The sequence below is a fragment of the Myotis lucifugus genome, unplaced genomic scaffold (genome assembly GCF_000147115.1).
Source record: "Myotis lucifugus unplaced genomic scaffold, Myoluc2.0 scaffold_692, whole genome shotgun sequence".
NCBI classification, from domain to species: Eukaryota; Metazoa; Chordata; class Mammalia; order Chiroptera; family Vespertilionidae; genus Myotis; species Myotis lucifugus.
Genome location: NW_005871740.1, coordinates 93,331 through 117,479, shown reverse-complemented (window position 1 = coordinate 117,479; position 24,149 = coordinate 93,331). Strand labels below are relative to the sequence as shown.

The 24,149-nt window shown below is 46.8% G+C and overlaps 1 protein-coding gene and 1 pseudogene across 1 annotated transcript in view; both read right to left on the bottom strand.

Moving 5' to 3' along the window:
• Positions 1-118: 118 nt before the first annotated feature.
• Positions 119-8,216, bottom strand: LOC102434261 (annotated as a pseudogene).
• A 1,703-nt stretch (positions 8,217-9,919) lies between these two features.
• SORD (sorbitol dehydrogenase) overlaps positions 9,920-24,149 on the bottom strand; it is a 34,421-nt gene continuing 20,191 nt past the window's right edge. Inside the window, 5 exon segments of the mRNA XM_006109643.3 lie at positions 9,920-11,250; positions 12,126-12,247; positions 14,914-15,089; positions 16,056-16,121; positions 21,622-21,740. Coding sequence (XP_006109705.1) covers positions 11,085-11,250; positions 12,126-12,247; positions 14,914-15,089; positions 16,056-16,121; positions 21,622-21,740 — 649 coding nt within the window. The 3' untranslated portion in view covers positions 9,920-11,084.

The window sequence follows — 24,149 nt, the reverse complement described above, 5'->3', positions numbered from 1 at the left end:
CAGGCCGCGCCCCCGATGCCCCTGGGTGGGCAGCACTGAGGAGGGACCCAGCATAAGGAGAGAGGGATCTGGGCTTAGAGAACTGCACTCGAGAGAGCAGGCACGGGCAGCGCCAGCCTCAGACCATGAAGTGGTGCTCCTTCCGGTCGTGGGCCATCAGGATGATGCTGCGGTTGGACGTCCAGATGAGCCGGGCTAGTCGGAGGGCGTTGTGGGGGCCGGGGGAGGCCGGCTGCACAGGGGGCACCTGGTAGGTTTTAATACAGCGCAGCTGGGGTGCCGAGTTCAGCATGCCGATGCTTCCCAGCAGCGAGGTGTTCATCTGCCAGAAGGAAATGTGGCTGTCAGTGTTCGAGTAGGTGGCAAGATAGCGCCCATCAGGAGCGAAGGCCACTGCAGTGATCGGGCCCTTGTGTCCATGGATTGTGTGACATTTTCCAGTCCGGATGTCGTACAGGGCCACCGAACCATTGCGAGCTCCCACTGCTATCCTGTGACTCCGCTCATAATAGCTGACCATGTAGGACCTGCAGGTGGCTGGGAAACACTCCTGAAGACCTTTCTTTTTAACTAGAGATCCTTCGAGGCAGTATATAATGATGTCCATAACCTCCACAAGAAGATCCGCAACATCTGTGGGCATCTTTTCAATGAGAATTTCAATGACTCTCAGAATTTCCCCTTTAGCTCCTGCGAGAGCGGTCGTGTGTATATTCTGCGGCGACTGGGTGTTCGCGGCCAGAGCAGTGTGTCTGTGGACCTCTTTGGCTATGGTGGTGAGGAAGGCGGGTGGTCTGGCAGTGGCAATGAGGGAGAGGGCATGCCTGGCCGAGCGGGCGGAGTCAGCTGCTGGGCTCAGAGGCAGCCCCATTGTGATGTTGGCGAGCTGCTTCTCCAGCAGCCCCATGAGGACGGCAGACACATCCCTGTAAGGCTCCCACACGGTGAACCCGCGTCCAATCAGATCGATGGCTGTTCTCCGGCTGGTACTGTGCGGAGGAAGCTTGGGGCTCGGGGGCTGGAGCAGAAGAAACGTCAGTGCCTTGCAAGTATGTCTGGCCAGTGAGTAGTTGGATCCACCAGTAGTCAAACCGAATCCCTCAGGAATCTGACTAGAGCTTCGAGGTCTGGTCAACAGTTTAGGAGGTTCAATTTCAGCACCAAATTCCGCTCCTATGACTCCAGTTGTGATGTCATCTTCTGCAAGGTCATGCTCTTCCTCCTGGACTTTGGCTTCAGGCCCCGAGGCGGTGTCAGGAGCAGTGGTGATGGTCTGCATGGCTTCCTCTGAGACCCCAGGTGACATGACGCGGTCGATGTCCTGAGGTAAATACGGAGCCCAGGCATTGATGGCTTCCTTCTGGCCTGCCTGCTCAATCCTTCGCAGCTGGGCCAGAAGCAGGGCCTGCGCGGCTTCTCTGACCTCCAAGCATCGATCCTGCCATCTCCGAGCGAGCATCTCTAGAAGTGGAGGCCGAAACTTCTCCAGTCCCAGCAGATCTGGCAGCATCACACAATGCATCGCAGCCAGCTGACTCCAGCCTTGTTTAATCTGTCCTTGCACAATATTTCTGGAAGTTGGAGGGGAACCCCGGGCCTTAGAAAGGTCTGGGGTGCTTGGTCTAGGTGGCCTGGTAGGGGCCTTCTTCATATGATCACCAATAAAAGTTGCATTGGTCATACTCATCAAGGTATTTGCCAAAGAGATGACCGACAGGAGATGCTGTGTGGTGACGGCTCGAGACACTCCGTACGTGCCCTTTCCTACTCCCTCCGTTGCTAGAAGCTTCCTTTCTCCTTCCGCTTTCCTGTGTGACAGTGCACAGGCAGCCCGATTATAACCAGGAAGCATCAGTGACATATGACCTCCTCTCGATAAGAGGCCGAATGACACTGGACAGTGGGGCTTCAGCATTCCAAGGCAATCGAGACAAACTTCGTCCAAAACTTCGTTCAAGCCCCAGGCATGAAGGCAGGACATGAACAACTTTGCAGTGTCCATAGTCAAATTATATTCTAACAGGGTCAGTGGCTTCGATTTGCTGGCCCGATATTCGGGATCGCTCTCCTCCCTTCTCTGCCTCATGGTCTCCTTGTCCTCCTCTTCCTCATCAAGGAGGTGCTCCTTTATGTTCTCTTTGATGGTTTCTTTCACTTGTTGGAAGAGAACCACTGCTCGTTTTCCAGTTAGAAAAGAGCCCCCTTTGTCTGCCCTGCCAGAAGCTTTCTGCAAATTCTCAGGGGAAATAAGCGTGGTGTTCGGCCGAGGCTTCTTCAGTCAGGAGTTGAATAATCAGCGCTTCCACATCAAAGAAAAGCACATGTATGTCCGGGTCTGTTAGGTTTGTCTTTATTGCTTGGACCATCAGGGAGTTATGAGAATATTTAGGCAAATTTCCCCGTGGCTGGAGCGTGGGAGAAGGTGCGGAATTGTGGAATCTGGGGGGAGAGGGGGATCCAGGAGAAGTGGCAGCGAGTGTGGTGCTGAGTCATGCCTGAGCCTGGGACCTGGGCAGCCATTTTTCCCTGAAGAGATCAAAACAAATATTTTTTAAAAAGCAATCCAAACAAAAGTCTTTATGGAAAAACTAAAAAGATTTACTAAGCATTTAAAGTGGTTAAGATTGCCCAGCCTAGTGTGGCTCATGGTTGAGCATTGACCTATGAACCAGGAGGTCACCATTTGATTCCTGATCAGGGCATATTCCCAGACAGGGCACATATCTGGGTAGCAGGCTTGTGATTTTTGTTTATAACAAGCATATATTACTTTCATAATCATAAAAATAGGAATATTTTAAAGTTATAATTACTTACAGGGGTGGGCAAAAGTAGGTTTACAGCTGTCAGTATGTGAAACAGAGTTTATTCTTGTATTTATTAATGATTGTATTATTTATTTGTAGTACAACTGTAAACCTACTTTTGCCCACCCAGTATATGCAAGGACTGGCAGCAGCACAGAAACGTTCAAAGCTGATGTGTTACAGTGATTGTTGTTAAATCAAAATTATTATTAAGGCTGATTGTGTCAAAAGAAAATTTCTAAAATTTTAATGTTTCTGTTTTGTTTTTACTGTTAATCCTCACCAGATGATATTTTCTCCATTGATTTTCAGAGAGAGTGGAAGGGAGAAAATAGAGAGAGAAAGATCAATATGAGTGAGACATCAATTGGTTGCTTGCCCTGACCCAGACCAGGGATTGAGCCTGCAACTGAGGTACGTGCCCTTGACCAGAATTAAACCTGAGACCCTTCAGTCCCCATACTGATGCTCTATCCACTGAGCCAAACCTCCTAGGGATCAATGTTTCTGTTTTAACTCACTAAATGTGGGTTGGTTTTTGTGCAGCAATAGAAAACTGGAACATCCTCTAACATGTTATTCTGTTTATTTTATTGATTTTAGAGAGAAGAAGGGAGAGAGAGAAATATCGATGTGAGAGAGGAACATTGATGGATTGCCTTCTGTATGTGCTATTTTACTTTATGTAACATTACAACCATCAAGGTTCAAGTTTATCATCTCTTTCCTTCAAGTCAGCACCTTCAATTAAATATGACCTCCATGTCTATCTTATCTATTTCTATAAGTGATTCATTAAAAAAGATGAAGGTTAGTTAAAAAAAATATCACCAAAAGGGAAAAGATGATTAAAAGGAACCCAAAGAAGGAAGAAACAATGGGAGAAATGCTGAAGAGTTACAGATATTCAATTGATTAGACAGTATTTACCCTGAAAGAAAAGAGGAAAATATGTTTGCCTCCCTAAGGGAGCATATGGGTGATGCTTAAAAATTGTGGCAATATCTTTCTGGATGGAAACACTACTTCTAAGAATCCTACAGAAATATTTTATGCATTTATGTGGAAAGATATGTATACAAGGAAATTAATTGTGTTTAAAATAGTAACATATTAGAAGAAACCTAAATGCCGACTAAGAGAAGAATGATAAAAGATATATGGTGATATGCGGTACATCCATGTGTGGAATAATGTTAGCATTAAAAAGAATGAATATGCACCCTAACTGATTTGGCTCAGTGGATAGAGCGTCAGCCTGCGGACTGAAGGGTCCCAGGTTCGATTCCGGTCAAGGGCATGTACCTTGGTTGCGGTGCATCCCCAGTGGGGAGTGTGCAGGAGGCAGCTGATCGATGTTTCTCTCTCATCAATGTTTCTAACTCTCTATCCCTCTCCCTTCCTCTCTGTAAAAAATCAATAAAATATATATATATATTTTTTAAAGAAGAATGAATATGATCCCTCAGAAGACCAAGTTCCTAAAGAGTCCTATAAGTTGCTAATCTCTTGAGGTCCAGAGAATCCCAAATTTGTATCTATATAACTACTCCAGTTTATTCTATGCCACATGGATTTGCATCTACTTGAGAGGCCAGAGCTGATAAAGGAACATTCTATATATACCACCTTCACTTCCTCTTAGTTACTTATTAAAGTTTGGTGAATGATACACAGAGTCCCCTGGCGTTGAGGCTTGGCAGAGTGGACAGAGTCTTCCAGTACAAGCTCATTGACGGGGTTCATAGCTCCACAGTACCCCAGCCACAGTTCCTGTGAACCCCATGCCACCCCATGCTAGACCCAGAGCTGGGAGGGACTACTGAGTTCACTCATAAGGAACTGAGGCCTGAAGAAGTGGTGATCTGTCCAAGATGGTGAAGCCCAAGCCTCCAGCTCTCCTAAGGTTGGCCTGAAGCCAGAGAGCCTGGGGCTTCATGGCACCCCTGAAAGGTGCCCGGACTCCAGAGTCCTCCCACATTGTACATGTCGTGGGGCACCCCCAATCTCAGATTTTCTTAGTCTCAATATCAATATTTTGTTTTCTTGTCTAACCAGGTCACTTTTAAGATGTATATACCCTTCAAACCTAACTATTTTCATTATAAATATAACATATCTTCAGGCCATACATCAGAAGTACAAAAATACATGCACAAAGATAGTCATCACAACTTTATCATAAGACCAAGGCCTATACACTATCCAAATAACCAGAATATTGTGATTTGCATTATAAATGATAGTACATCCACACAATGGGATATAGTGGTTATAAATGATGTTGTATAGCCCTGGCCTGTCGTAAATGTTTCCCTCCATGTCCCGCGTGGTTCAGGGTTCAGGATCTGGAAGAGGAGCCGCACACAAATGAAAGAGAAGAGACAAGAGATAATTTGGAAATATTGGGGGGCCAGGCGGGTAAGTCCAACTCAAGAAGAAGGACTTCCCCTGGTGCTCAGGCTGCACCAACCTTTTATTGATCTGGGATACACCCATAGCATAGCCCTTAGGCAGGCAATTTCCAGTAACAGGCAGACTAGCCCATCAGCAAGGATTTACATAATAATAAATGGGGAAGTTGCTTCAGCTACCATTGTCTGGAGTGGACTAGCAGTGGGTGCACGGCCCTGACCTTTGCAAGGGCTTCAAGGGTCACCAGCCTGATGTAGTTCCTTGTCCACACCTCTCTGCTAGTGAAGACAATAGGTGGTTTCCCACACTGGCCAGTGGTTAGAGTAGCAGCCCAAGCACCGAAGGGTCCAAGGTTCCATTTCCAGTCAAGAGCATATGCCTGGGTTGCGGGTTCACTCCCCATCCCCTGGTCTCCCCTGGTCGGGGATCATGCAGGAGGCAATCAGTCAATGTGTCTCTCACATCCATCTCTCTCTCTCTCTCTCTCTCTCTCTCTCTCTCTCTCTCTCTCTCTCCCTCTCTCCCTTCCACTCTGAAAAGCAATGGGGAAATATCCTCTGGTGAGGATTAAAAAAACAAACAAAAAAAGTCACGTTTTTTCTAGATAATTAGGGAAAATTGAACTTGGTTTGATGTGGTGAGAGATGATATGAAGGAATTATTAATTTTATTAATGGGAAGTATGATTGTTTAAATGAAAGTCCTTATCTGTTATGAGTGAAAATGGAAAATAAGTAGGTAAAGTAATTCTTACTTCTGATTATAATTATACATTTTATCTGTATAGAATTGCATGGGGGGAAGCTAGAAGGAAGTACTCCAATTTATTAGCATCCTTGGAGAACAGGTTATAGCTGGTTTTATCTTCTTTGTACTTATCTGTCTTTATTGTCGCCAAGCACAAACTTGTGCGATAAGGAAAAGTACAGTCGCCACTATCTCCTGGGGACCAGAGCACTGTGAACAGCTGACCTGAGGAGCGGATGGGGATTCCTGCCGGGAAGAGGCGGGCTCTCCCGGAAGCTGGTGGCTGGTGGTTTCGTGCACACAGAGCCTGTGAGTTCACCGTGGGTTGCACAGGGCTTCAGCACCACCCGCCTGAAGCCTGGATGGAGCTGGTCCCGGGGAGCTGCTCCGCACCAGGCCTGGGGGCGGGGGTGGGGGGGTGGGGGGCGCCTGGACCAGAACAGGCCACCTTCTTTCACAGCTCCCTTCTCTCTGTGGCTGACCTGCTGCCCCACCCCCACCCAGCCTGCTATGCCTCTGCCTCCTGTCCTGTGTGGAGCACAGAGAGGCCAGTCAGTGACCACCAGCAGGGAAGTTAATGATAAGGCCAGACCTCCCTGGCTCAGCTCTGGGCTGTGCAGAACCCCTCGGGACCACACCTGGGAGGCTGAGGCAAAGGTGCAGAACAAGGTGATACTCAGGACACAGGCGCTTCCATAGGCTGTCCTTCCCACCCCAGGCCACCCCTTCACACACACACATGGGATTGGAACTGAAATCCAAGGAGGCCTCTCACACCTCAATCCAAAGAGGTTCTCAGTCCCCAGGGCTTGAGGGTGATGGGAAGCCTGTAAAACGCCAGTGCCGGAGACCTTAAGATCATCTAGCCCAGTGATTTTCGACCTTTTTCATCTCACGGCACATGTAAACTAATTACTAAAATTCTGCAGTACATCAAAAACGTATTTGTTGCCAAGATGACAAAAAAAATAGGTATAATTTTGATCCATTCATGGTTATTGTTGTGTTGGCTGTTATCTTTTTTTTAATTTGGCAATCTAAGGGAAAAGAGGTCAGTGCCCCTGACTAGTCAGGTATTGCATGTTTTAAAAATTCTTGCAGCACATTGATTGAAAATTGCTGATCTAGCCCAACGCTGCCATGAAGAAGGGAGAAAACCAAGGCTCGGATTGAAGTGACTTGGCAAATCACACAGTGAGTTGGTGGGCCCAGGTCAGATAGATCTAGAAATCCTGGCATTGAATCCTTTTTTAAAAAGTTTATTTTATTTTTTTTTTAATATATGTTTTATTGATTTCAGAGAGGAAGGGAGAGGGAGAGATAGAAACGTGAGAAGAGAGAATCATTGATTGGCTGTCTCTTGCACACACCCCCACTGGGGATCGAGCCTGCAACCTGGGTATGTGCCCTGACCAGGAATTGAACTGTGATCTCCTGGTTCATAGGTAGACGCTCAACCACTGAGCCACACCGACTGGGTTCGCATTGAATCATTTACATCTGCCTCTCATAGGCCTCATGGGTCCAAGACCAGAGAACAGAGGCTTCTTCCTACCCAGTAACCACAAGAAGTTCCCACAGAGGGTGAGATTCCGTGAGCAATCTCTTGGCAAGAACAGCACCCATATATCCTGTGCCACTGTCAGCTGCCCAAGGAAGAACCTCAATGTCTGACTCAGTCAGGGCTTTAAGGAGAGAGGGAAGGGGGGCTGAGGGGTGGAGGCTGTGGGAGCATCACTGTGCAGTTCCAATATGGCAGTGGCTGCGCCAGGAAACATCTGCTGCTGTTTTGAAGGCACTTCTCTCTGGCGATGAACTCCGAGCCAAGCCTCCTTCTGCATCCTGTCCTTCCGGAGCCCTGGAGGACCTGGGTGTGTGGAGGGGGACAGGGATGGTGGAGACCTGCCTGCCACCAAGGGATGTGGGCCCTGCCGTCTGGCTTCTGTACTCCAAGCCTCAGCTGAGATCATGTGCACAGTTCTGGGAAAAGGCGAATATCCAATCCTATCTGCTTCCCCACTCTTAACTCTGGGCCAGCTAACTTCCCGTTGGCCCCCTTTGTTCTCCCAGAGGGAGCAAAACAGGAGCCAGGAAGAGGCAGGACTGTGCTGCACAGTAGGACTGGCACAGCCTGAGAACCGGGGATTGGGAGGCCAGAGGTGACTTCACATCAGCATCTGCTGTAGCAAAGGTGGACAGCAAGTAGGAGTTTCCAGAGCTGGGTCTGCTTTTTCCTTTGACATCCATGGTGCAACCTTCCCCTTCCACCCTCTGTTCTGTCTGCGGGGCCCTTCTTCCCAGCTCTCCACCCTTACTCCCTACCCAGTGCTGGGAGTGTCGGCTGGGTGGGGTCCTCAGTGTTGACTGAAAGTGAACCAGGTGTCAGGCACCTGTGACACAACACACAGAGGCTGGCGGGGAAAGCACACAAAGCTTGTTAAATTTGTGGGAAATTTATATTTTGGTTCCGGGACTGATTCAGAATCTAACAATATTTATTGAACGCTTAGGGGTGGTGTGAGGAATGAGTTCTTCGTGATCATGGTATTGCCCCGCCAGGTAAGCACTGGGATGAGTTCTCGGGCTTCCTGCAGCCCCTTTGAAGCAGAGGATGTGGTGTCAAGGGAGCCCGGCAACACTGACTCGGGCCCCCTCACCACCCCCAAGGACTGACTTGGAGGCCCACCCACACCATCTCTTGCCACCCTCTCTGCCCCTGCTTGGGAAGCTGTGAGATCACAGCAGCTTAGAGCCCCTCGGGGGATTTGGAAATGGAAAGTAGTCCTTGAACTGCTGTTTCATTTTCCAGAGTTGCCCGTGTGGCAGGCATCGCAACGCCCATGTAACAGGCCAGGAAACCGAGGCTCCAAGACATTGACGTAGAAGACCCAGCCCAATTATCATGGTGTATAAGTGACACGTCTTTACCCTTGGTATTCCTGGCTTTCCAGGGGTCCCCTCTGACGCTCCTCAGTCCCTTGCAGGTTGAGTGGCCCCCTGGCTCCACCAAATCAGAGGAAAAGTGGCTACTTGTGAGCTTCACACAGGGAGTCCACCTCCTTCAGGAGCATTTCTATTGCTCCACTAAGCTGGAAGCAGAGTTGTGTGTGCTTTTTTCGTTTTGTTTTAAATATCTTTTTATTGATTTTGGAGAGGAAGGGAGAGATAGAAACATTAATGATGAGAATCATTGATTGGCTGCCTCCTGAACACCCCGCACTGAGGATAGAGCCCGAAACCCAGGCATGAGCCCTGACCAGGAATCAAACTGTGACCTCCTGTTTCATAGGTCAGCGCTCAACCACTGAGCCATCCAGCTGGGCTGGGAGAGTTTTGATAGAAAGCAGCTGGAGAGTCTGGCCCTAGAGCTAAACAGAACCCAAAGCAGGCATAGTGGGCGATGTGACTGCTAAGTGTGTGCTTGTGTTGTGTGTAGGCGGAAGTCTCAAGATCCTACCCTCCTCCAGAGAGGACATAAGAAAAGGAGTGTGTGCCCGGTCAGTGTGGCTCAGTGGCTGAGCATTGACCCATGCACCGAGAGGTCAGGGCACATGCCCAGGTTACTACGGGCTCAGTCCCCAGTAGGGGCCATGCAGGAGGCAGCTCATCGTTGTTTCTTCCTTGTCGACATTTCTCTCTCTCTCCCCCTCTCCCTTTGTCTCTATCTAAAATCAATAAAAACATACATATTTTTAAAAAGCTCTAAAAAAAAAAAGAAGGTAGTGTGTGACCTGAGCAAATTACCTGATTTCTCCATTTCCTTAGCTGTAAAATAATCACATGTATTTGGCTTACTGTAAGAGATCATTAATGTTAATTTCTGACAGTCAATGAAATTATATTCGATGCACAAAATGCGTGGCTTTCAAAAATCTTGGACCTCCCCTTTGTGAAAAGATAAACCCAAGCCCATTCCTCCTTAAACAGAGGCAGAAATTATGACAGCAGCCTGGCACTACAAGCAGAATTTATTACCCAAAGCAGTTTGAGGAATTCGTGGTCACAGTTTTAAATGGTCACAAGAAAATCAGAACCTCTTCGAAGCCACCCTCCACCCCCAGCTGGAGCGAGGGATTAATGGCTGCAGCTAAGTGAAGTCACAGCTGCTATATCCTCATTCCTGAATAATAATCTTAAAGTCACAAATGGGCATAATGTGATTGACTCTTACACAATAAACTTAAAATAAGGTCACAATTTTAGAGAGATTATTCAGATAGAAAGACATCAAGAGTCTTAACTGGCTGAGAAGAGGACGGTTTTCTGTTTATGGTTACCAGAATTACATGGAATTATATAATAATCCTGTGGGAGTTTGAGCCTAGAAGGGGATGCTATTCCTGTGGTGCATCAACCAAACCCTCCTGACTAATCAAAGGCATGATTTAAGGTCTCCCGTGAGGGCCCCCTGTGACTCTCCTTAGGCAGGCATCTCCTGGTTGCCTGTGACAAAGAAGCCTGCAGTGGCTGGGGGTGGGAGCGGGGGGCGGTTAGGAAGGTGGCTATTCACCTTGCAAACACAATTCTCAGGGGTTGAAAATGAGGCAGACTTCAGTGTTGAGATGTTCCCTGACTATTTCTACATTTGAGGAAAACAAGTTGGTTTGACCTCATGTGGGATTTTGGTTTTATAATTACCCAGAAGGTCAGTCCCTTATTCTCCCTTTGTCATCAAACCAAATAGCACCTATGTCTAAAAACACTGTGCTCTCAGCTAAAACTGCTGACAGCCCCTCATCCCAGGTCCCGAGGTGCAGATTTTCCTGAAAATCAGCTTCTGGACCAGTTACGTCTCGATAAAGTTGTCTCTTCATAACTCAGCCCCCTCAGCCCCCACCTGACCAGTCACGATGGAAGCAGGAACTCAAGGGACAGATTTCTTCCCTCACTTGACTCAGCAGAAACAGGTCATTCTGATTACAAGTTTCTCCAAACTATCCCTGTTTGTGTGTTTAAGGCATACCAACTGCTCTGTGTAAGGCTCTCTGCTTATAATGAATTATTTTAATCACCCTTACTACTTAAAAGAAACTTCTGCCTCAAAGCCCACCCTTGCCTAGCCATTTAGCCCTGAGATGCTGAGAGGGTGGGAATGAGGGCAGAGCCCAATTAACATCAGGGATTCTGGTCACTGGGGTCGCACTTGATCATGACTTTCAACCCCAAACCCTTTTTGGATGTTTCAAAGGCCTCCAGTGCTTTCTCCAGAGGAAACCTATGGGTCACTAAAGACTTCACATTCACAGACTTGGATGCAAGCATTGAAATCGCCATCGGCCATCTGTAAAAAATCACAAGAGTTACATTCAACCGTCAGGAGGAAAGAGCCAGGCCCCCAAATGTACCAAGCACATCAGCTTGGCCATATTCACCGACAGCACTATGGTTCTGCCAGGTCAGTTCTACAAACCAAAAATGGAGGGAATGATCTTAGAACTTATCCTTTAGGAGTTCGGAGGCTGTTCCCAAATGCCCACTGGCCCCTCTTCAGTGTCTGCCGTGAAGCCTAGAACTCTTTTGGCATGAAGGCCTGGGGCATATGGAGGTCACTGTGAAAAGGCAGATAAGCCTTAGGGAGGCAGGCCAGGATAATCCAACCACACCCCTAGCAGCGCAGCCTGAGCGAGTTTACCGGAAAACTGGCACTCTGGTGAGGGAATGGTTAGATTCTAAAGGTGCGAGTAAGGGACACTGGGGAACATGGTCCTAGACAGAGCTCCCCAGGGGAGAGCGCGCAGACACAGAATGTGGGCTGAGGCACAATAAGTCTCTCACTTCCCAGAGTGGGCCCTGGGGCTCTGGAGTAAGAGGCAAGGGACTTGAGGAGTTCTTGCTGTTGTCCTTTCCCTCCTTCTTCCCTTTGAAGAGGGAAAATGGTCATCAGGCCACTTAAGAAAATGGAAAATAGAGGGCCTGACAGATACCCAAGAAGAGCATGTTTTAAAATCCCCCTCCTTCCCTCCTCCCTCTGCCATCTCTGCCCTCCTGTTCTTTTACCAGGAATGAATCCTCTCTTTGGACCTCTATCATGTCGCATGGCTATCCATGTGACCACAGAGAGCTCGTCATGAACAAATAGGCAGAGACTCTTAGCCCCAGAGGCCTGCCCTGGTCTTGTTGGCCACTCGCCACCCCACTCACCCACAACATACTCACGTGTTGCAGTATCGAAACACGCCCTTGATATCCACTTCTCGGATGGCTGCATGCACTAGGGGCACATTGACCATCTCGGAACCCAGTCCTACAAGCATCAGGGTCCCACCAGGACAAGTGGCCTGAAGAGGAAGTAAGAACAAGAAAACCTGAAAGATAAGAAAATGCAGACTTCCCGCTCATAGCAGTGTTACAAATATCTTCTGACTGCATCAGGCGAGTATCCAGAAATTCCAGGAATGATTTTCTCTATTCTGCTGAACTCTTCAACACGGTGACCAAACTCAACAGAGCAGCTGAGTAATCATCTTCCTTAAAAATCCTGAAATAATACACTCCACCACTGGGAGACAAGCAAAATGGGAGCATTTTCGCTGTCCACAACATCCCGTGAAACAGCCAAGGTCCTCCAGACCCCAGTGAGAATCTCCCCTACAAACAACATTGATCTTTAGCAACCCTGGCATGTCTTTCAACACTTTACTAACCCATACCAGATGTTGGCTTCAGCTACTTCCTCATCTCAGCACCTGCTCCTCCTCCAGTGTGCCCACCCACAAGACAGGACTTTTGTCAAACCTCTAAGGAACCACCCTCTTGGGGGGTGGGGGGTGGGGACTATTAAGCACTATACAAATGAGGAGGACTACTGGAAGTTTGTGGTTTAAAAACTGCCTCATACGTGCAAGCTGGCATTTAGGAATATCTCTGTTCTAGAAACATTCATCCCGATAGTATTGGTCATAATGGATTTTGTCTTCCTTGAACATCTATCTGCCTTATCAGTTCCCTCCTGGAGTAGGCCAGAGAGTGCAATTTCTCTTGACAATCTCCACATAACTCCTGTGTTGCGCCTGCTCCGGAGAAGCAGGAAAATGTTGCTGTATCCACTGGAAAAGTGGGAGCGAGAGGTCAAAGTTGTGAGTGAGCCACAGAAAACTGAGAAATGTTCTAGGAAAACTGCTTCCCCACTATTTCCTCTTCACCTGGTGAGGAGGGAGAACACCCTCACACTGGCCATCCCAGTTTGCTGGCCACAGACGAATGCTTGGGCTACCTGATTGCTGTTTCATCGGTGTGACCTCTGCCCGGAGGAGATGACATCAATTCTACCCTACGCATTTGCCACTTCTCCTCATGAACATTACCTAGTCATGATCTGGCAGGAAAAGGACTCTCAGGTATGCCCATACAAGGTGCCTCCGCCTAACGTGCCTGCTGATGGGGCAGCCTGTAGCATTCTACAGCACCCGTCATGCATGATGGCTCCACCTCCACTCAGGAGAGGCTCAGGCCTCAGGCCTGGTGAGGCTCTTGGGTCACATTTACCTTCACGCTCACCTCAGGTAGGCTGGTAACTGGGTCCCCACTGTGAACAGCTGGAGATGCCAGCTGTTCCCAGATGCTCTTTAGGCAGGAGAAAAGAGGAAGGAAAGCCTCGAGTTGAGAAGCCATGTCTTTTACTGCCTCTCTGTGCATTGGGGTGGGGGTGGGGGTGACGGTGTGCCTGATCTGCCAACAACTTGAAGACAATAGATGGACCTCACTCACTATCATAGACCTCGAATTGCCCAAGACATGTCATGAACTGACTGATCATACCCATCACCTCTGAGTTTTGGTTTCTCTTGGTCCCGGGGCGAGGGTGCCATCCGTTCCTTCCTCCTGTCACCATTTAATCTGTCCCTGATGCCATGGGCATCTTGGTAGGAGGAGGGCTTGGCAGCTCTGCCAGGTACCGGGCTGGAGGGCCATGCCACACTGACCTCAGGGGTCAGCTTTTCCTGGGATGTCTTGCGTGGTTCCAAGTGGCCTTGTGTGTGACCCAGCTGTGACTCAGAAGGAAGGAGGAAGCCCAACTGCTGTGGGGAAACAGTCTGGGAGGCAGGGCAGGAGTCCCCGTGGTGGCAGGTGCAGCCAGTGCTCTCTCCAGCCCCACCCCTCCCACCTGAGCATGATTGCCCACGGGCTTCTTGTCCTTTCTTTCCCTTCCTCTCCTAAGCAGCGGGTAGAGTAAGGAAAGCACAGTCATTGGGGAACTGTGCTCAAGGCAAGCTACTAGACCTCTCGTAAAATGATGACTCATTTCAAGGCTACTGTGCAGATTGGGGATATCATGTTTATAAAACACCTAGCAGAAGACCTGGCACACGGTGAGGCTTGGAACCTGGAACGTATTCTTTGTCTCCTCTTTTCCTCATACTTTGACATGTCAATGCCACTTCCCCTCTCCACCTCCCTGCCAACTTCTCATAAATTACAGGTGAGTCCAAGAGGGACTTACCAGGCATTGATAGCATATCCCCTCCTAATTCTGGGAGAGGACAACAGTAGCCAACTGTGGCCCTGAAAACTCACCTTTGTGACTAACTGAACTATTGGCTGTCACTTTCTAAATGACTTAAAGACCACAGTTTTCCTCAATAAAACAGGATAAGAGTTTCCCACACTTAAGACACGCTTCCCGTTCCTCCTACTGATCCTTGATCAAGAGTACAACTTTTATGATCACAGATATGGTCGGGACAGAAAACCCTGACATGTGGCTCACTTGTCTTCCAAGGACTGTGTGTATTTGCTACCTTGTTTAACCCTCACAAATACCCAATGTGAATGTTAGGCAAGTGCCACTATCTCCACAAGAGAGATAAGAAAAGAGATACAAAGAGATCACTTAATTTTGATGGGGGACCACAGAGCAAGGCAGTAGAGAAGCTTGATCCTAGGACCCCTGACTTCTCAGTTCACTACCCCCATGGATTCCCAGCCCTGCCCGCATCCCACTCACGTAGATGCCCGCCTGGATGGCGGCCTCCGCCCCAGTGCACTCGATGGTGACTTCTGGCTTGCACCCCAGGAGACCTTCCACTTTACTGGCGATTTCCTGCGGGCTCTCCTTGGTGATCTGGAGGACAAAGTCAGCCCCAACTTCCTTGGCTTTAGACAACCGAGAGGCAGACAGATCTAAAGTCGAAAAAAGGTTTTCTTCAAACTGAGAAACTGGATGTCGGATTAGGAAGAAAATTAAAACGGAGGTGCAGCCCTGGCTTAGTTGGTTGAGCGCAGTCCTGTGCACTGGGCTCCATCCCAGTAGGGGGCGTGCAGGAGGCAGCCAATTGACGTTTCTCTCCCTCTTTCTCTAAAATCAGTAAAAACATGTTTTTCACACACTCCCATACACACACATATCTACTTACACGCGCACACACACTCTCTTCAAACACACACTTTCACAAATACCTTCTATACACACTCTGATAGCTTCTCCTCACACCCTTCTGCATTCCCACTACCCTATTCATCCACACACCTGCACACCACACAACTCTACACACTCATCCACACATACTGTGATAACCTCTTCTCACACATATGCACACTCTCAGATACCTTACACACACACAAATATTCTCTCTAACAGATGCCTTCTCCACATACACACACCCTTTGATACCACAGGTGCTTCCAAACACACCCACACATGCTGTTGGATACCCTCAGCTCACACATATACACTCATGTCTCTCACTCATAGCACACACCTCACAAACATCCTTATAAATATATTATACTTCCCACTAACTTCACATCACATATATACACACAAACACACCCCCTGTCTCCTGGATTTAGGCAAATGAACCAAGGGCTGAGCCTCGTTTTAGGACTAAGTAGGCAGTATGGGCATCTCAGGTCCATACATAAAGAGCCAGGTCTCCTTCTCCCAGCAGCTTCAAAGAAGAGTGTCCTCCTGAGCTCTAACTTGGTCATCCCCTGAGTGGGCTTCTCAACCTTGGAACCCAGAGAAAAGGGGAGAAAGCCCTTCAGAAACCCAGTACCCGCTGAAGGGAATAGGTCTTATGCTTCTGCCTCAAACTATAGGCCCAACTGTTTCCCCCCTCAAGGATATTTTTAAAAAGAAAACCTTACCAGTCACCACCACTTGAGCTGCGCCCATTGCCTTGGCCACCAGCAAATTGACCAATCCAATTGGCCCTAAATAAAGCAGGAAATGAAAGACGTTTGTAAAAGATGAAGCATCAGTTCTTCCCCCTTTGCAGGCCAAATAAGAGCCATATCTTTTGTATACCTCTAGCATCTACCCTAGTGCCTGACACATAATGAGATCTTAACAACAGTTTACTGAATCATGAGTAAATAAGTACATGAGGAATTATTTGCTTGTAGGGCTGGATTCTGGTTGGTATTCTCCTTAACAGAGTTATAAACTTTCCACTTACTCTTTGGTACTGTGTGGGGATAATGTCAAAGAACCAGAGGGTTCAAGGAAGCATACATTTTCTCAGAGGTTATCTCAGAAGGTCTGGACACATTTTCCTGTTCTCTCTTTGACCCCTACCTCCCTAGAACCCATCACACCTTCCCAAGGAGAGATATATTGTTTTATGTGCCCTGCGAGGACCAGCCTGGAGTATCCTTAAGTGAGCTGGCTCCCTGAGTTGAGGCAGCTGTTCAGGCAGCCCCAAGATGTCCAGGTGACTAAGAATCAGCTTGGAGACCACCTGCTTCCCCACAGTATCTACCTGCTAGATGGCATGATGGTTTTAATACAAAAATCCACAAAATAAGGCTTTTCAGAAAATCTTTGGCGATTTTCTTTTTGGAAAATAATTTTGTGAGTTCCCCTAGAAAGCAAAACACTGGAAAATACCTGAAATGACCAACAAAGGAATTAATTAAATAAACTACTGTGGGATACTACACAGTTAATTAAAAAAATTAATATGTCATAACTCTTTTATATCTGACATGAAAAAAATGTTAATAATATATATTTTTTAAAAGAGTAGTTAAAAAAATAAAAAAGTATATTCAACATGATCTCAGTGAAGAAAAGAAAAGAAAAGAAAGGCTCTACACCAAAATGTTAATAGTGATTCTCTTGGGCTGATGGGTCTATGGGTAAATTTCTGTGTATGCACATATGGTGTGTATGACTTGTCTTTTTTTCCCCTTTAATCCTCTCCTGAGGACATGTTTAGAGAGAGAGGGAGAGAGGGAGAAAGAAATGATTAGTTGCCTTCCATATATGCCCCAACCGGGGATTGAACCAGGTATGTGCCCTGACTGAGAATCGAACTGGCAACTTTTGATGTACAGGATAAGGCTCCAACCCACCTGAGCCACTCCAGCTGGGCTGACTTATCTTTTCTGCCTATAACAAAAAGGTATTTTAAAACTCTGTCACCTGAATCCGACGGCCTGCTCGCATACTGAGGCAAGTCTGTTCTATACCCATCACCGTACTTAGGAAGCCCTGTGGTCATGTATTTGGCTCTGCCAAAGAAAAGTCAGCGCCCAGCCAGTGTCGCTCAGTGGTTGAGCGTCGACATATAAACCAGGAGGTCGTGGTTAGATTCCCGGTCAGGGCACATGTCCGGGTTACAGGCTTGGTCCCAGTGTGGGGTGTACAGGAGGTAGCTGATCAATGATTCTCTCTCATCATTGATGTTTCTATTTCTTTCTCCCTCTCCCTTCTTCTCTGAAGTGAATAAAAATATTTTTTAATAAAGAAAAATCATTCACAAAATTGTATGAGGATTAACTCAAAATGGATTGAAGTCTTGAACATAGACCTGAAACTATAAAACTTCTAGACGAAAATATAGGCAGTAAGCTCCTTGACATCAGTCTTGGCAAATTTTTTTGGATTTGACACCAAAAGCAAAGGCAATAAAAGCAAAAATAAACAGGTAGGACTATATCAAACTAAAAAGCTTCTGCACAGCAAAAGAAACCATTAATAATGAAAAAGGCAATCTAGCCCTAACCGGTTTGGCTCAGTGGATAGAGCATCTGCGTGTGGACTCAAAGGTCCCAGGTTCGATTCCGGTCAAGGGCATGTACCTTGGTTGTGGGCACATACTCAGTAGGGAGTGTGCAGGAGACAGCTGATCGATGTTTCTAACTCTCTATCCCTCTCCCTTCCTTTCTGTAAAAAAATCAATAAAATATATATATTTTTGAAAAAGGCAATCTACCATATAGGAAAAAATATTTGCAAACCATATACTATTTGTTAAGGGGTTAATATCCAAAAGATATAAAGAACTCATACAACTCAACATAAATAATAAATAATTCAATTATTTCCTGGTCAAGGGCACATACCTGGGTTGCAGGTTCAATCCCTGGCCTGGGGAATGTATGGGAGGCAACCAATCAATGTGCCTCTCTCACAGCAGTGCCTATCTGTCTCTCTCTGTCCCTTGCTACTTCCCTTTCAATCTCCCTAAAAATCAACAGAAAAAACTTCCTCAAATGAGGATTAACAATAACAACAACAAAAAGTGGGCAGAGGATCTGAATAGACATTTTTTCAAAGAAGACATACAAATGGCCAATAGGTACATAGAAAAAGGTGTTTAACATCACTAATTATTAGGGAAATGCAAATCAAAAAAACAATGAACTATCACCTCAGATCTGTTACACTGGCTGCTATTATAAAAAATAAGAAATAGCAGGTATTAGGAAGATGTGCAGAAAAGGGAACCCTCAAACACTGTTGGTGGTATTTTAAATTGGTGCAGCCACTATGGAAAACAGTATGGAGATTCCTCAAAAAAACTAAAAATACAACTATTAAGTGATCCAGCAATTCCACTTCTGAGTATTTATCTGAAAAAAAAAAAAAAAAAGAAAAGGAAACACTAACTCAAAAAGATGTGTGTGCCACCATGGTCACTGCAGTATTGTTTACAATAGCCAAGACATAGAAACAACTTAAGTGTCCATCAATGGATGAATGGATAAAGAAGATATGGTATATATACAATGAAATATTACTCAGCCATAAAAATAAGGAAATCTTGCTATTTGTGACAACATGGATGGCCTTTGAGGGCATTATGCTAAGTAAAATAAGTCAGACAGAGAAAAACAAATATCATATGGAGAAAGATAAATACCATATGATTTCACTTTATGTGGACTCTAATACAAACAAAAAATCCCAAGGTAAAAGATATAGAGAACAGGGTGGTTGCTAGAGGAAGGGAGTGAGAGGGTGAGTGAAATGGGTAAAGGGGGTCAAAAGGTACAAACTTTCAGTTATAAATAAGTCATGTGGATATAATGTGTAGCATGGTAACTATCCTATATAATAAAAGGGTAATATGCAAATTGACCCTAACAGTAGAACAACTGGGAATGACTGGTCACTATGACACACACTGACCACAAGGGGGCAGACGCTCAATGCAGGAGCTGCCCCCTGGTAGTCAGTGCGCTCCCACAGGGGGAGCTCTGCTCAGCCACAAGCCTGGCTGACGGCTGCCAGCACAGCAGTGGTGCTGGGAGCCTCTCCCGCCTCCTCAGCAGTGCTAAGGATGTCCGACTGCAGCTTAGGCCTGCTCCCTGCTGGCAAGTGGACATCCCCCGAGGGCTCCCGGGCTGCCAGAGGGATGTCTTACTGCCAGCTTAGGCCCAATCCCCCGGGGAGCGGGCCTAAGCCAGCAGGTGGACATCCCCCAAGGGGTCCCAGACTGCGAGAGGTCACAGGCCGGGCTGAGGGACCCCCCCGAGTGCACAAATTTTTGTGCACCGGGCCTCTAGTCCTATATAATAAAAGGGTAATATGCAAATTGATGGGAACAACTGGTCGCTATGACATGCACTGACCACCAGGAGGCAGACGCTCAATACAGGAGCTACCACCTGGTGGTCAGTGAGCTTCCACAGGATGAGTGCTGCTCAGCCAGAAGCCAGCTCATGGCTGGCCAGCACAGGGGACCAGGCCCAAGTTGTTAGTTGGACATCCCTCAAGGGCTCCCAAGCTGCCAGAGGGATGTCTGATCTCTCAGGGCACAGGCCTAAGCCAGCAGGTGGACATCCCCCAAGGGCTCCTGGACTGCGAGAGGGTGCAGGCCGGGCTGAGGGACACCACCCCTGCCCCCCCACTCCCCCGAGTGCATGAATTTTTGTGCACCGGGCCTCTAGTAGTTAATAATACTGTATTGCATATTTGAAAATTGCTAAGAGAGTAAATCTTAAAAGTTCTCATCCCAAGTAAAGGAAACTTGGTAACCATCTAGTGATAGATATTAACTAGACTAATTGTGGTGGTCATTTTGCAATACTGTTGACCCTTGAACAACAAAGGTTTGAACCATGCAGGTCCAACTTATATGCTGATGTTTTTTTAAATAAACACCTACAGTACTATAAATGTGTTTTCTCTATCTTATGATTTTCTTAACATTTGTTTTTCTCTAGCTTACTTTATTGTAATACATGTAACATGCAAAATATGCTTTAATAGACTGTTTATGTCAGGGGTCCTCAAACTACGGTCCGCGGGCCACATGCAAATACAAATATTGTATTTGTTCCCATTTTGTTTTTTTACTTCAAAATAAGATATGTGCAGTGTGCATAGGAATTTGTTCATAGTTTTTTTTTAAACTATAGTCCGGCCCTCCAATGGTCTGAGGGACAGTGAACTGGCCCCCTGTTTAAAAAGTTTGAGGACCCCTGGTTTATGTTATTGGTGAAGCTTCCAGTCAACCGTAAGCTATTAATAAAGTTTTGGGGGAATCAAAACTTATATGTGGATGTCCCTAACCCCAGTGTTGTTCACAAGTCACCTGTATATACAAATATCAAGTAATTACATTGTACACCTGAAACTAACGTTACATGTCAATTATACACCCTCCCTCCCAAAGTGTATGAGGAACACCAGATCATACCCAACAGGAGTAGGAGCATGTTGTCTAAGTCACCAGCAGTTACAAGTCTAGAGTGATTCCATCTGAGGCTGCTAGGGTTTGTTTGGATGGAGGAGAGAAGGCAGCTTCCCAGCGCAAGCAGAGTGCTGGCTCATGGCGGGGCTGGGCTCTACTCCTTTCACTGGTGGTGAGCAGGGCCCACCTCATTCCTGGATGGACCAGAAGGCCACTTCTCTGGTATGATTTAGAAGTTTTCCAAAGTTGTTCTTCCCTTTACTATCAAAAATAATTCCCTAGCCCTAGCCAGTTTGGCTCAGTGAATAGAGTGTCGGCCTGCAGACTGAAGGGTCCCAGGTTCAATTCCAGATAAGGGCACATACCTAGGTTGCAGGCTGGATCCCTGGCCCTGGTTGGAGTGCATGCAGAAGGCAACCAATCAATGTGACTCTCTCATCATTGATGTTTCTGTCTCTCTCCCTCTTCTTTCCTCTCTGAAATTAATAAAAATATTTTAAAAATATTTCCCTAGTTTCCTGTCAAGGGTTGAAATGTAATCCCAGGTTGCATTCTTTAAACAAATAAAAGGGTCCTGTTGCCTAGGAAATAACATCATTTCTGCAGATATTCATTTATTTAGCAAAGTGCTAGCCACTGGGGGAATGGGACATTGTAATCCTTTCCTACCCAGAAAGATCCCAGGACCAATTTCAAATTTCATCCTTTGGAGGGGGAATGAGATGGGCAGAGGTGCCCCCACATTCTCCCTTAATGAACTCATAAGTAGGGTATCGTCTGTTTCTTACCAGCTCCACATACAAAGACCTTGTTCCCCAGGGTGATTCCAGCTCGCCGGCAGGTATGGATCCCCACAGACAGTGGCTCAATCAGGGCCCCTTCCTCAAAGGTGACATTGTCAGGAAGCCTGGGGAGTCAGCCGTTCAACACACTCAGTTAGTCCCTCTGGGTTGACAATCATTTATTGAGCATTTATTTATGTGGCGGGCAATGTGCTAAGCAATTTATGTAAATTCAGTCATGTAAATCCTCAGATTACATGTAGTAGGTAGTATTATTCCTATTTTACAGACAAGGAAACTGAGGCTTGGAGGATTAAATAACTTGCTCTAAAGGTTCAAAACTAGTGAGAGGCTCAAAGGATTTGAAATTGAAACCAGATACAGCATACCCATAAGCCTCATCCCAGCATCTCATTTTTTTTTCTCAAGCAATCCCGACTATCAGCAGCTTTGAAAAATAGTGATTTAGAAGCTGGCGTCACTCTGTTCATTGTCTCCCCATTACACGTTCCAGAAGAACCACATCGGATGGCAGCAGCTGCCTGGCTGTCCCGGGCCTGGGTAAGGTGGGGAAAGCGCCTGTCTGTACACAGCTGGTTAAATGCTGTGTCACCTTCCTTCACCACCGGGTTCTTGGTTTTCACTTCCAAGTCCACGGGTATCTTGATCCTTTTAACCATCCTACTGATGATGACAGCAAACATTTGCCTAAGGCTTTACAGATTAGCCAGCTTTCTCTTCCATTATCTCATTTAATCCTCACCATGACCTTGTCAGGTGAGAAGGACAGGCTTTATTTTTACCTTCATTTTACAGAAGAGAAAACTGAAGCTCAATGACATTAAGAGACTTGCCCAAGGTTAAAATGCTAGTGGGTGGAAAAGCAAGGTTTGAACCCAGGGCTCCTGATTCCACATTCTCTGCCAGTCCCATTATTAGCTGACTCTTGGTACAAATAGCTCTGAAGTTAATATTTAATTTCTGCTAGTTCTTAAAAGTCCAGTATTTATTTATTCAGTGCCTTCAAAAACTCCACATAAAAACCCTCAAGTTAAACAACAACAACAACAACACCAAAAACAAACCCCCTCAAGTTCCAGCCTTGGCTGGTGTGGTTCAGTTGGTTGGGCATCGTCCCATGCACCCAGAGGTCACTGGTTCGTTTCTTTGTCAGGGTACATGTTCGGGTTTCCGGCTTGATCTCCAGTAGGGTGTGTGCAGAAGGCAGCTGATTGATGTTGCACTATCACATCAATGTTTCTCTCCCTCTCCTTTCCTGTCTCTCCAAAAATCAGTAAAATATCTTAAAAAAAAAGAAAGAAAACCCTCAAGTTCCAAAAAGAAATAACAGTGGCAGCCAAACCATGTGCTCATCCTCATTACCTTCTGTCATGGTTCATGATCCCCAAAGAATAAATAGCAAGGCCTGCAGATGGCCTGGCTGCCACCCAACACCTTTTTCTTCCCTCCCCTCTGCTTCTCTCACATCATTTCCCCACTCCTATCCACCCTCCTGCTCTGAGTGCTGTCGTCACCCCTTCTACTCACCCCATCAACTCTATGAAAACAAGTTGGAAATGGAATCATGAAAATTCCCACTCTCATGGACGGCCAACCACACCCTCTCAGACACATCTGCCCCTTCCCAGTTGGGCCTTCCCTAAAGCTTGTATTGGATCTAAGCTGAGGGTGGCCTTTGGTCAGGAGCTGCGTGCTTCTCTCCCCTTCACTCTGACTTCCCTTTGGAATGAGAACACCAAGGATAAAGGGGATGGTGCTAAGAGAGGATTGCAATCTGGGAGATCTCACACATGCAGCCATAGCCAGCAGCATGGAGGCAGAAGCGCCAGGGGGGGTCCTGGGGCTCAGCCCCTTTGCCACTGACCTTGAGAGAGTTACTGGGTCATCCTTCCCCAAATTTGTTCACTGGGGGTTGAGGGAGGAGGGGGATGAGAAGGAAAGATGAGTGTCTTCCCAGCCCTAATCTTTCATGACTATAAACACCAGAGAATGACAAGGCAATTTGGTGGTTTTCATAATAGGGTTCAGGGAACAGGCAAAAGGGTTAAAGAATAATTAAGCCAAGGAGGAAGCAGGAAGATAAACTGAATAAGGTGGGTAGGAAAATAAAGAGACTGGTAGAGAAACCAGAGAGAAGGGCTTGCGCCCATGGGCTGGGGACACAGCCAGAAAGAACCCTGCAGAGGAGAGGAGAGGCAGGGGTTGCATGTCCCCTAGAGGGCCTCCCCCTTCCTCCCATCACCATGGCCAGCCGGAACACCCTCCCACAGCATTCCCTACAAAGCATCCCTCACCTCTCCCCAGCCCAAGGCTGTCTTTCCAGGCTAACCCTGTTCTAACCCCTGGACTCAAGGCCATGGCTATGACATGATGGCACCATTTATTGAGCACCTCCTTTGTGCCAGGACTCATGTTGAGCACTTGATATGCTTTTCTCATTAAATCCTGTCAATTCTATGCATTTCATCAGGTGTGGTTCTATTATCATCTCCATTTTACAGGCAAGGATACTG